Source organism: Colossoma macropomum, unplaced genomic scaffold (assembly GCF_904425465.1).
Source record: "Colossoma macropomum unplaced genomic scaffold, Colossoma_macropomum, whole genome shotgun sequence".
In the NCBI taxonomy this organism is placed as follows: domain Eukaryota; kingdom Metazoa; phylum Chordata; class Actinopteri; order Characiformes; family Serrasalmidae; genus Colossoma; species Colossoma macropomum.
Window position 1 is genome coordinate 32,504,656 of NW_023494786.1, and position 14,277 is coordinate 32,518,932.

At 41.0% G+C, this 14,277-nt stretch overlaps 1 protein-coding gene across 2 annotated transcripts in view; it reads right to left on the reverse strand.

The window, feature by feature from the left end:
* Positions 1 to 6,313: 6,313 nt before the first annotated feature.
* pkn2 (protein kinase N2) overlaps positions 6,314 to 14,277 on the reverse strand; it is a 54,286-nt gene continuing 46,322 nt past the window's right edge. The window contains exons 17-22 of one of the 2 annotated variants that reach the window (XM_036565376.1): positions 12,299 to 12,361; positions 12,100 to 12,176; positions 10,924 to 11,083; positions 8,456 to 8,564; positions 8,284 to 8,364; positions 6,314 to 7,010 (exon numbers count right to left, since the gene is read on the reverse strand). In XM_036565376.1, the coding sequence (XP_036421269.1) occupies positions 6,807 to 7,010; positions 8,284 to 8,364; positions 8,456 to 8,564; positions 10,924 to 11,083; positions 12,100 to 12,176; positions 12,299 to 12,361 (694 nt within the window). In that variant the 3' untranslated portion in view covers positions 6,314 to 6,806. Of the gene's footprint in view, positions 7,011 to 8,283; positions 8,365 to 8,455; positions 8,565 to 10,923; positions 11,084 to 12,099; positions 12,177 to 12,298; positions 12,362 to 14,277 lie in introns of those variants that run through there. The other variant, XR_005007014.1, reaches the window with a different exon arrangement.

Consider the following 14,277-nt stretch of genomic DNA (forward strand, 5'->3'; position numbering starts at 1 on the left):
GCACTGCTGTGTCTGATCCACTCAGACCAGCACAACACACACTAACACACCACCACCACGTCAGTGTTACTACAGTGCTGAGAATGATCCACCACCCAAATAGTACCTGCTCTGTGAGGGTCCATGGGGGTCCTGACCACTGAAGAACAGGGTAACAAAGTATGCAGAGAAACTACAGTCTGTAACTGTAGAACTACAAAGTGCTCCTATATGGTAAGTGGAGCTACAAGGAACACTATATGGCCAAAAGATGGATGAATCTGGGTTTGGTGGGTGCCAGGAGAACACTGCCTACCTAAGTTTGGTGTCTCTTACAACACCAAAGGGGGGCTGACTCCATATTAATGTCCCTGGTTTTGGAATGAAATGTCCAATAAGCTCACATAGGTGTGACAGTCAGGCGTCCACATACTTTTAGCCATATAGGTTATATTTAATTGAATATTATTCATGATTTTCTAACTCCAAAGCTGCAGTTGAATCACCACCTTCGCATTGATTTTACACCTCCAAATAAAGACAAAACAAACAATGTTATATAACAAACAGTTTACTTTTGCATTCATGATGGTCATCAATCATAGCAAAGTATTTTTTTCTTATTTACAACATTATAGTGTTGAAACTCAAGGCAGTGTGCTAATGAAAACAGCTACAGGCTGCTTTATAACATGCTCAGCCAAGTAGGAAAGGAGTACGAGCCTTTTGTACAGTCCATTTTCACAATTAAGATAAAAAACATAATTTAAAAAAGACTAATGACAAAACAAGTGCTTCCAGCTTCCGTGGTATTTACATGTGGTGGCCTACATAAACCCTAAACTCAACCCTACATCTCCCTCTGGGATTAACGAACAGACCAAGACTGGCTACAGACGGGCACTTCAACAGAAACTAAAGCTTCCTCGAGAGTGCTGTCCATCTAGAACTGTAGAAAAATGCACTGCTACCTCTTAACTGAACCGCTGATGGTTCAGCTGTGCAGGTTTTTTAAAGGGCTACTTAAACATTTTTCATCCTAATCTCATGTTTCCTACAGTCTCTCATACTTTCTGTACTTAGCAAATGAACAGAAAACCTGTTGCCTCAAAACACTTATAATGGAAGCCAGTGGGCTGATGCTGCAACAAGTGACCCTTACCTTTCCCACAACGGGGAAATTTCACCTCCGCATTTTGACCCATCTGTGCAGTGAAACGCCATAGACACACTAGTGAACATACATTAAGGGGCAGTGAGCACACTTGCCCAGAGTAGTGGGCAGTGCCTGGGGAGCAGTTGGGGGTTAGGTGTCTTGCTCAAGGGCACTTCAGTGACACACTGTCGGCTCAGGGGATCGAACCAGCGACCTTCTGGTCACAGGGCTGGTTCCCTAACCTCCAGCCCACAACTGCCTATTGGCTCATCATTATTACTGTATCTGGGTCAGTAGGTTTTCTGATCTATTACCATGTACAGAAAAACATGTTTTTACAGGAAACATGAAAGATTATGATGAAAAACTGAACTTTCCTTAAAGGGATCATGAATTCGTTCACATACATTCTATTCTAATTTACATATCGCTGCTGTCGGAGCAAAACATCGTATATCCATTTTGGTTTTTCTGTTTTTGACATAATTTGAAAATGCCTGTTGCCCTTTACACTGTGTGTAAATTTCATGATGAATGGACCAAAAGAAACGACCCAAAATGACTTGGAAAAAATTCTGGTTCCATTGACTTACATTAAAAGTAAAGTATGTTTTTTCTTTCTCCTGTCAAGTTATCATTTTGGAGATTTGAGGTTTTCTTCCGACAGCAGCGATAAACATATAAACATTCTGATAATGGTTCTTGCTCATTTTTTTCTGGGGTGGGTGGTGGGGGGGTACAGTCTGTTATACTTTATCCCATTGAAACGGATCACAGCATGAGATCATATGCTGGGTTTTGGGTTAGGAGCATCTTCAGGCCCTTGAACATCTCCTCAATATAGTCGGCTTTATCAGAATAAAAACAACTCAATCACTCAAGCGTAGTAACATCAGGTTTTTGGTCAAGTGGATCGATGCTGATCTGTAACTACGGCTGTTTTTTTCCTCTATAAGACTTTCAGACTTACAGAAAAGCTTTACAATAATACTTTACATGAAGAGACAGTACGTTATGTTTTGTAACATGCTGCTACATTAAAAAAATACATAATGAACTTTTTAATGAACTGAATCTGAGTGTCTTCACTTCTCATTAAAACCTGACATGAAATGATTAATGGATCAGAAAACTTGGCTGTGATCCGAAGTACAAACTTGATACCAGCTGTAACTGGAGCTGCAGTTGGTGAACGTAGGCCGTTTTGGGAAAAGACATCAGATATATGATAAGTAAGCATAATAACAGCCTTTTGGATCGGGATTATGGGTTTTCTCTCAGAAAAAGCATGTTAGTTTTTTAAATACTGCGGTGTAGTGTACCAGTCGTTGTTTTATACATGCACTCACTGAACGCTTTATTAGGAACACCAGGCTAATACAGGGTAGGGCCTCCCTTTGCTCTCAAAACAGCCTCAATTCTTCATGGCATGGATTCCACAGGATGGTGGAAACATTCCTTTGCGGTTTGGTCCATGTTATGATGGCATCTTGTAATTCCTGCAGATTTTCAGGTGCATTTCAAAGCTGCGTCCTTCCACCTCCCAAAGGTGTTCTACTGGGTTCGGACCCAGTGACTGGGAAGGCCACTGAAGAATCCTGAACTCATTATGTTCATAACAGCAGTTTGAGCTACTTTTGCTTTGTGACATGGTGCATTATCATGCCTGAAGCAGCCATTAGGAAATGGTAAACTGTGGCCATGAAGGGATGGTCATGGTCAGCAACAAGACTTAAACAGGCTGTGGCATTCAAGCAATGATTTATTGGTATTAACAGGCCCAAAGTGTGCCAAGAAAACATTCCCCACACCATTACACCACCTCCACCAGCCTGGACTGCTGACACACGGCAGATTGGGTCCATGGACTCATGCTGTTGATACCAAATTCTGACCCGGCCATCTGTGCACCTCAGATGAAACAGAGATTCATCAGACTAGGCTGACTTTCCAGTCTTCAGGTGTCCAGTTTTGAGCCTGTGTCCACTACAGCCTCAGCTTTCTGTTCTAGGCTGACAGAACCCAACATGGTCTTCTGCTGTTGTAGCCCATCCGCCTCACGGTTTAAAGTCTTGTGCATTCGGAGATTCTTTTCTGCTCAGCACAATTGTACAGAGTGGTTATCTGAGTTACCATAGCCTTTTGGCCAGATCGAACCAGTCTAGCCATTCTCCACTGACCTCTCTCCTTAGCAAGGCATTTCCGTCCGCAGATCTTCTGCTCACTGGATGTTTATTGCACCATTCTGAGTGAACTCCTAGTAAACTTGTGCATAAAAATCCCTGGAGATCAGCAGTTACAGAAATACTCAAACCTGCCTGTCTGGCAGCAACAGTCATGCCTCAGTCAAAGTCGCTGAGATCACATTTTTCCCCCATTCTGATGGTTGATATTTAACATTATGATGGCTGATGGTTGAACATTACCTGAAGCTGATTTTATGCACTGCACTGCAGCGACAAATGGCAATTTTAATAATTACATCGATGTACAGGTGTCCCTAATAAAGTGCCTGGTGAGTGTGAGTGTGTGTATATATATATAGACACACACACCGATCAGGCATAACATTACAACCACCTCCTTGTTTCTACACTCATTGTCCATTTTATCAGCTCCACTTACTGTATAGGAGCACTTTGTAGTTCTACAGTTACAGACTGTAGTCCATCTGTTTCTCTGATACTTTGTTAGCCCCCTTTTACCCTGTTCTTCAGTGGTCAGGACCCCCATGGACCCTCACAGAGCAGGTACTGTTTGGGTGGTGGATCATTCTCAGCACTGCAGTAACACTGATATGGTGGTGGTGTGTTAGTGTGTGTTGCGCTGGTCTGAGTGGATCAGACACAGCAGTGCTGCTGGAGTTTTTAAACACCTCAGTGTCACTGCTGGACTGAGAATAGTCCACCAACCAAAAATATCCAGCGTCCTGTGGGCAGCGTCCTGTGACCACTGATGAAGGACTAGGTAGGAGTGTCTAATAGAGTGGACAGTGAGTGGACACAGTGTTTAAAAACTCTAGCAGCACTGCTGTGTCTGATCCACTCGTACCAGCACAACACACACTAACACACCACCACCGCGTCAGTGTTACTGCAGTGCTGAGAATGACCCACCAACCAAGTAGTACCTGCTCTGTGAGGGTCCATGGGGGTCCTGACCACTGAAGAACAGGGTAAAAGGGGGCTAACAAAGTATCAGAGAAACAGATGGACTACAGTCTGTAACTGTAGAACTACAAAGTGCACCTATATAGTAAGTGGAGCTGATAAAATGGACAGTGAGTGTAGAAACAAGGAGGTGGTCAGAATGCCTGATCGGGGTGTGTGTGTGTGTGTGTGTGTGTGTGTGTGTGTGTGTGTGTCTAATGAGAACAGGCTACAATCACAGAGGACTTAAACCACTGACTGTATATATGATATCTATGATATCTACACTCATTGTTTGGAACATGCAGTCACTGTTCCTCTCCCTGGACATCGGTGATGTCCGTTCACATGGTCAAATTTTAGCAAATAATATTAATCGTAACATTTTTGAAGATGAGAGGTTTTGCTCCGGCTACGTTTACATTCGGTAGTGATGTCCAGGAAAGTTGACTGTTTAAACCTAACTACGTTCCGTCTCTGCTTCGGACATCACTGCTACTTCTTTTCAGGTCCAGAGCCTTTATTCTCAATTCACTTCCGGAGTCACCGCGCTGACCGAGGGTCAGTTTTTGTGACGAATGTGAAGACCAGTCCAAAAGCGTAAACATAGCATCTCATAGTGTTGCGTTATACATATTTTACATCATACTAAGAAATTCATTTGTACACTCTTAAAAAGACGATTCTTCAAGGGTTCTTTAGTAAAGACAATGGTTCTATATAGAACCATGAACACTCAAAGAACCATGTGCTTGCTTAAAGAGTTATTTGCATGGTGAAATCGTTCTCCAGATTGATGGAGAATATGTTGTACATGGTTCTATATAGGATGTTATGGAAATATAGCACCAAAAAGGGTTCTGCTATTGTTACAAGCTTGACATCATAACCATAGCAGAACCTTTTTTGGTGCTATATAGAACCATATTCAACACATTTTCCAATCTTCTTCAATCTGAAGGACCATTTAAGCATGCACATGGTTCTTTGAGTGTTCATGGTTCTATATAGAACCAAAGAACCCTTAAAGAACCATCGTTTTTGTGAGTGTAAGTTCAGGCGTAGGTATTTTAGTGTTGATGATCGGAGGTCTGTAAGAATGGCTGGTGAAAAATCTACGATCAGAGGTAAGTTCAGCTTTTTGTCGCTACACAGGAGACCTTTGGAGACAAACGCACAAGATGGCACTTTAAAACAGCTGCTACAATTAACGTGTTGTAGTGTCCACTAAGGCGGATGTTTTGCGTATCGGTGCTGATGTCTGTAGTGGTAACAACTGAGTTAGGCCTGTAAAAGAACAGTTCAAGGGTCATTCTACAGAAACGTCCATTTTTGTGTCCCTAGCATTTAAAGACATATTACACTTAAAAAACATGTTAGGGTTACAATTTATTTATATTTAAAAATAAAACAATATGTTATTTTAACAATTAGACCTTCTTGAGCCTCAATTTAGCAATATTGGTTTTTAAATCAATCATATAGAATTCCAAACACCACAGAAGAGCTCGTCCCCACAGTCATGTGTGAAGGCTCAGTGGCATATTTTGAGGTAAAAATCATGTTTTTCTGCAATTTTAACTGCAATAATCTATACATGACTATGGAATATATGATTTAAATGACAAACAAAACAAATGCCAAATTAATATTATAAACTATATATAGAAGTTGTTGTCCCCAGGAGTCGTGTCACTGGTGTTACTGTGTAACAAAAATCTCTTATTTTGAAATAAAAGTCACACTGATGACATCACTCGACTTCCTTTTACCTGTTTTCTGAGGATCTATGAAGAAAAGCACATGGTGAGTCCACTGTGTCTTTCAGTTATCAGAGATTTTCTCATTTAGCTCATGATTTCATATGAAGCTTTTAGCTGAAGTCACTGGTGTGACCGACTTTATTCTGAGGTAATTGTGAAAAAATAGAATCCAAATGGATTAAATTCCATATTTTAGTGGATATTCCATGATTGACAACATGTGGTTTGATGCTCTGTAGCAGCCGTTTTATTAAAATACATTGTTCATTAAAATGTCTCTGGTGTTCCCTTTATTATGTGTGACACCAATGAGGATCAGTAACACCAGTGACACCTATGGACAGATAGAAAAGTGGACGTTTCTGTAGAATGACCCTTAACCAAAAATGCTAACGTAGCTACATATGAATATAAGCCAGTAGCCCCCAGTTAGCATGATGTGAGTTCTATAATGCTAATAAGTGGCTATTCACATTCATTCGCTGTGAGCAACATTAGCATTTTCAGCTGAACTACTCCTTTAAAGTCTACAGCCTGTTTTTTTAAACTCCTGCAGAAATCAGGAGATATAAACGTGAAGAATCTGTCTTCGTAGAAGTCTCTCGACTCTGGGTAACGTTTTCCTCCGTTCTTAATCTGATTAAAAACGTTCTGAGCGTTAAACAAAGTTTCTTAAAATGGCACTGAGTAGCCGGAAAGCGGTGCAGGGCCGTGTTCACAGTTTTCTTGTCTTTTTTTATGGGCGGGAAAACGAAAACGCTAACACCAGTCTGCGATGTAGTCGAAGTCGGCGAACAACTCCTGCTCCTCGCGGCTCAGCGGCCGCGGTTCTCTGGGGGGCGTCAGCACCGGCGCCTCGGAGGTGAACTCTTCATCAAAGTTACTGACGTCGCTGGAGCTCTGAACGGTCGGCACGAACGGCGGCTTCACCTTCTTAGCCAGAAGTCCGTTCCAGTCGATGTTCTGGAGGCAAGACAAGGCAAGCTTATTAATGTAGCAGCTCTGGTGGTCATTCAATGCGCTTTACAAATGAGAAAATACAAAACATAGTTCAAATTAAAATTGAAAAAGATGTAGGAGAACAGAGATTAAAACATGACTAAAACAACAGATTTGAAACATTCAATTAAAAATCTAATTGAAAATGTAGGATAATAAAGTGCCGTTACAGGAGAGAAGAGCAGCAGAGCTAACAGTGACTTAAATATTGGGTAAATAAGAAAATAAGAAGTAAAAAAAATAGAAATCACATTTAACCAGTTCACTCTGAGAGAAAATATTCTCAATATATGTTATTTTCTTAAGGTCTAAACTATTTTCACTGTAGAGAGCAAATGGCAGAAAGGTGAAACTGGTCGCTCTCGCCTTGCCCGATCACTTCTTCGTTTGTATTTAAATGACCCTTTGTCTCACGACCTTAAGGTGATACCATCAACCCCCCCTTATCTCTACCCCCTACATCTCTATTCATATCCCCCGTCTACAACCCCTCCTTACCCCTCCTCAAAGTCCTTTTGTTCCTCCGTCCCCCTCCTTAGTTTATAAGGTTCTTCTAAAATATTCTTGTTAGACTGGACTCCAGACTGGACTGGACTAGACTAGACTGGTGACACACTGATGACCAAGCTGTGCCCGTGCATGATTGTCTGCATGCACGTGAGTAAGACTAGACTCCTGATCCTGCTGATTGACTGCTGATCGACCACGCTGTACCCAGACTCTGTATGTGGAAATAAACTCCAGTCAACGCCGAAGCTCCAGTCTCCTGACTCTTCTTGCCGAATTTCTAACAACCCCATTCAACATAAATGTTTTTGAGCAGCCAAGACATGTTTATTTATATATATATATATATGTGTGTGTGTATGTGTGTGTGTGTGTGTGTGTGTGTGTGTCCTCATGTATGTATATATGTGTCACAAAGTGTTGCACAGCAGCAAAACAGAACGTTTCTGAACAGTTGAGCTCCAGTTTTTGCGAAAGAAAAAGGGTATTAATGTCTATGATTCAGAAATAAAGGAGCTGAACTTCACCTCCAGGTTAACAGGACCTTAATGGTATGTATGAATGCGTTCATCCCAGTAAAACACTGCTTTAATACTGCATATGTGAACAACACTAAGCCCGAACATAATATTAAAAGTATCCCGATTAGTGTCCCGGGTGTTGAGTGTGAAAGGGGGCTTGAAACCCACCACTTCAAGACAAACAGAAACGATTTAAATCGTAAACTCACTCGAAAGAACAGATGCTTCTTCACTTCCTCTGCGTCGCGCTCTCCTGCTCCCAGGCGCCTCTCAGGATTCCTCCTCAGGAGCTGCCGGGAAAAGTCAACATGAACGAGGGTCAGTTTACATCAGACTGAGTTAAAGTACTCTGTGAACAGGCTTTATTTTCTGGACACGAACCCTCCTCATTATGGAGATGGACTCTGTGGAGAGGAACCTCGGGTAGCGGACCTCATCATTCACGATGCTGTCAAACACCTCCTCTTCATCATCCCCAGGGAAACGGAGACTGTGGAGACGAAGACTCACTCAGACACACAAAAACTCTCATACAGAGAGAAATCCATTCTAAAAAAGTCAGACCAGAGAGGGGGAAACCGCCTGGTGAGCGTTAATGCAGGGACAAAATATATGCCCACTTACAAATTATAAATAATGAATTTTATTTTTAGTTTTAAATATATTTTAAAAGCTATTTCACTGGGCTGGTGCTCAGAAAAACACTCATATTAGGAGAAATAAAATTAACATTCATACATAAAGTAATGATTTTATGCTAATGTGTTTGTTTCCAAAGCTCTCCTGGAGGATGTCCAGCATTATTTGTTGTTCCCATCCAACATCTGGTTTATCTTCTCTCTCTCTCTCTCTCACTCTCTCACTCACTCACACTCACACATCATCTAAACCGCTTATCCTTCTGGGTCTCGATGGGGTGCTGGAGCCTATCCCAGCTGTCACTGGGCAGAAGGCAGGATGCACCCTGGACTGGGTTTTATCTAATAAATCCTTCATTAAATTAAATCACGTGCTGCTGATGGAACTGAAGAGATCCATGTGGAGAGCAGCAAGAAGACCAGAACCAAACCTGCGTTCTTCTATCCAGCTCAGAAGATATTAACTGCAGCTGGAGCCATTTATGTTTTTTCTTTAGAACTGTTATTTTTACTTTGACCACTTGGTGGTGCTTTAAATAATAAAAACAGGTATAAATGGCCCCAGCAACTACTTTTTTTAAGAAAAAATGATGTTTTACTGCATTACTTTTCGTTTGTATTTATTCTAGTGTTATATATTGTTTTTACCTGCAAAAGACTTTTTTGACCTATTTAAATAATTTTCTTAGATGACTGACTTTTGCAAAGTATTGGACACAGAAACGGCTTTTTTTATCAAAAAATTACAGATGCATGACTGTAGTTCTAATAGTGAACTATGGTAGCTATAGTGACTAGTGATGCACCAAAATCAAAAATTCAAGCCCAAAAGCAAAATGAAATTCAAGACACATCTGACCAGAATCTGAAATAAAGTTTTTTTATAACTTTGAATAAACAAACTAAAGAAAATACATTTTCAATATTGATACAAAACTGCTCTGAATAAGAAAAAAACTGAGCCAACAAGTTTACATAAGACTCACTTACTTAAATGATTACGGTTTGTACTACAAAACCCAGCGTTCTCGATAACAGAGAGCAGCTGGTCATCCAACACAATGAATTCCACTATTTTTATTTACTCTTTGCTCTGTATCAGTGGTTTGTGAATGTTTTCATCATTTCATAAACGGAGTGCTCAGATGGCGTCGGGATGCTCACAGGAACTTTCTGCTTCTGTTCTGCTGAGCCTGCAGAGGTTCTTGGGCATCTTGATGCTCCACATGAACAGATTATGAATCTCGTGTCTGATGTTCTTTGTAGAAACTGTGAAATAGCTACACGTGGCCGATATTTTCACTGTTGATTAGCTGCTCTCAAACTATCTGAATATGTCTGTGCTGACCGGCGCGAAGAGCAAAAAACAAACAGTATTTTTAATCATTTTTAATTTTCGTTACTATTTAAATGATTTATTAAGCATCAGTTTTTGACACTTCTTTGTTGTTTAATCTTTTATTCTTGTTGGCCAACATTAGCCACGATTACACGCAGCCTAATAATCCGTTAATAATCCGAGTAAAAGAATAGAATACGTTCATGTAAACACCTCAATCAGAATAGACTAGACCGATGGAGGTCATTCAGAATACAGTCTCTATCCGACTGGTCGTGGTGGGTAATCCTGTAAATAATCCGTTAAATAGAAGAATAATATCCGTGTAAACACCTGTATCTGATTACATTCCCTATCAGAAAGTTTAAGTCCGTTCTGATCATGTTCGTCGTGTCATAATGAAAGTTTATACCGTTCAACATGGCGGAGCAGAAACTGGTCTGCAGAGGAGACGAAGTTTATGCTCTGGTCTTTAAAAGACGGCGGTGGGACGGACGTCCAGCTTATGTGTCTCAGAACACGACGTCTTCCTCTCGGCCTTCTTTAATAAGGACACGTGAAGGACGTTTTCCTGAGTCTGACATCATTTTAAAGCAATTAAAAACACAAGCACTGCTCACTGCTGCTCATCTCACTCTGACTGGACTCACGTGATGCTGGTTGTCATGGTAACATTTACACTAAGCGGTTCTCTACGCATGCGCGTCATTTTGGATCTGATTACTTGTAGTGAGCATGTAAACAGAGGTTTTCCATCAGATTGTTGAGTAGAGTGAGAATAAACACCTCAGTCTTAATCTATAATCGGAATGTATTAAATCAGATTGGAGAAAATTTTTTTTGGTGGCTGATATTTTAAATGCGTCTTTAACAGTGGCTGAACACTGACCTCTCCCACCAGCATCTCGAATATGAGCACCCCCAGCCCCCACCAGTCCACCGCCCTCGTGTATGACGTCTCCGTCAGGACCTCGGGAGCCAGAAACTCCGGCGTTCCGCAAAATGTACTCGTCCTGTCCCGGAAACCCATTCCTGATCAAAATACACGCACACAGCACTGAGACCGACTCCACACATGAAGAATCAAACGATATGAACACAATCTTCAATTTTCAAATCAAATATTCTATAAAGGTAAAAGCTCAAGATGTGTTTTTGCTTTAATCTCAGTAAAGCTGAAAATCAGCAGTCAGATACAAATCATATGAAAAACATTACATCATTAAATATAAATAAAGCGGCTGAAACATTTTAAACGTCATCTTAACAAAATGGAAACAACTCTTCAGTCAGTGAGGAAGTGACCATGTTGTAGCAACAGCGGCCCATTTTTAAAACTTTCTGCATAATTTTAATCTTTGATGTAAACAGAGAGATTCAGAGTGGTTTGGTGTGAAATGGTTCAGATGTCTTTACAGTGGTGGTGATAGGAACCAGGGGTCGCCATGACTACAACACAGATATAGACATTTTATTTACTATCCAGAACCACCAGTGAACCTACACGAGTCTTCTGAGTTTATATGGAATGTTGATGATGGAAAATAGTGGACAATAAGCCTTTTTGGAGACTATTATGTCTTTCTGTGAGGGAGCTTTTAGAGGTGGACGTCTGGTTCCTATCACCACCACTGTGAACAGTTCTGACTCAGTAAGTTTCTCTAGAACAGAGCGTTTCACACCAAACCACCCTGAATGACTTGTTTACATCTTAATCACTCAGTTATGCAGATATTTTTTAATAGAGATGGAATTTCTTTCATGGGCCTCTAATGTGAATGTATCACAGCAGCTGGGAGACTAGTTTGTTTAGCACTTATAAGTTTTGAAACTTTCATGACTGTGGACTCATTCACGTTTACTCACAGTCATGAAAGTTTATTATTTCAGCTCATATCACTGCTTTCAGAACGAAATCTTGTATCTCCATTTTTGTCATTTATCAGTTTTTGACATAATTTGAAAATGCCTGTTGCTCTTTACGTTGTGTGTAAATTTCATGACAAATGGACCAAAATAAAGGGAAATAAACACACATCTTTTCCTACCTTCTTTACAAAGCCCAAAGTCAGCGATTTTAACGTAGCCCTCTGTGTCCAGCAACAAGTTATCCAGCTTCAAGTCTCTGCAGGTTGAATTTCATTGTAATTAATTACATGACTGAACTCCCTACCATGCATGAAAACGAACAGGATGACATGAAGAAGGAGGAGAACGCAGACACGTATCACGATCATCTTTTCATACCTGTAAACAATTTTGTGCTCGTGTAAAAACTGTAATCCCAAGACGACACAAGCTGCATAGAACCTGCCAGACAAAAAGAGAAACAACAAAAATTACAATCAAAAGGACGTTTGAAGTCTCCTCAGGACCTCGAAAACAGTCTGATCACAAGGAGTTACTAAAGCAGATGAGCGTTATCAGTTCAGACGGTTACTGTAGAGGGTCTGTGGATTTCAGCTGAAAAGCGAAAGAATAAAAGATGAGGGAGAGGAGTCATAAATGATGTCACTATACTTTTTTTTAAATTGCTTTTAAGGGTTTAAGGTCTTTTTAGGAGGGGGTGGAGGGATGAATGAAACGAAGGGTGAGGTAGACAAATGCTATCATTTTGAGCCAGTTTACAGGGTGCAGTCGTAGTGAATGGTGTTCAGTGGATTGGTTCTATAGGTTCTAGGGGTACAATGATTTGTACGATACGATACATATTGCCGTTTTTGCACGATACGATACACTGATACAGAATTAGAAAAGAAACGCTGACATAACTTTGACATTTCTTTCTTTCTTTCTTTTTTCCTGCCAAAAGGACAACAGTGCTCACTGAGGAGACAACTGGAACAAGTCAAGTTTCTTAGAAAACATAAAATAAATAACAATAAAATAAACCAACGATGTAGATTATACGTGCATATGTGCGTTCGGCCCATAGGAGACAGGCTGCACTGATGATGTTACAATGGCCCATAAGGGACAGGCTGCACTGAGGACATCACATCGTCATCAGTGCAGCCTGTCACTTATGTGCCATTGTAATATCATCAGTGCAGCCTGTCTCCTATGGGCCAAACACATATATGCAACATACGCTGCACTGATGACATCACAATGGTCCATAAGTGACAGGCTGCACTGATGACATCACAATGGCCCACAAGTGACAGGCTGCACTGATGACATCACAATGGCCCATAAGTGACAGGCTGCACTGATGACATCACAACGGTCCATAAGTGATAGGCTGCACTGATGACATCACAATGGTCCACAAGTGACAGGCTGCACTGATGACTTTAGAATGGCTCATAAGTGATAGGCGGCACTGATGACATCACAATGGACTTTAGAATGGCCCATAAGTGATAGGCGGCACTGATGACATCACAATGGCCCACAAGTGACAGGCTGCACTGATGACATCACAATGGCCCATAAGTGATAGGCTGCACTGATGACATCACAATGGTCCACAAGGGACAGGCTGCACTGATGACTTTAGAATGGCTCATAAGTGATAGGCGGCACTGATGACATCACAATGGACTTTAGAATGGCCTATAAGGGATAGGCGGCACTGATGACGTCACAATGGACTTTAGAATGGCCCATAAGTGATAGGCTGCACTGATGACATCACAATTGCCCACAAGTGACAAGCTGCACTGATGACATCACAATGGCCCACAAGTGACAGGCTGCACTGATGACATCACAATGGCCCATAAGTGATAGGCTGCACTGATGACATCACAATGGTCCACAAGTGACAGGCTGCACTGATGACTTTAGAATGGCTCATAAGTGATAGGCGGCACTGATGACATCACAATGGACTTTAGAATGGCCTATAAGGGATAGGCGGCACTGATGATGTCACAATGGCCCACAAGTGACAGGCTGCACTAAAGACATCACAATGGCCTATAAGGGATAGGCAGCACTGATGACATCACAATGGCCCATAAGTCAGTACAGCCTGTCATAAGGTGACCAGTTGTACTGACTATACACTATTGACTCCAGCCTGTTTTAACCCATTAGGTACAAATTTGTATCTTTTCCCTGGGAAAACTTATTAAAGGTAAACAGTTCGACCTTAAAACATTGTTTTGAGGATGCATTTAAATTGCTTGTGTCTTGATGAATGAAAAACGTACCTGCACAGCACAGTTTTTTCTCAAAATATTATGACTTTTTTCTCAAAATATTACGATTTTATTTTT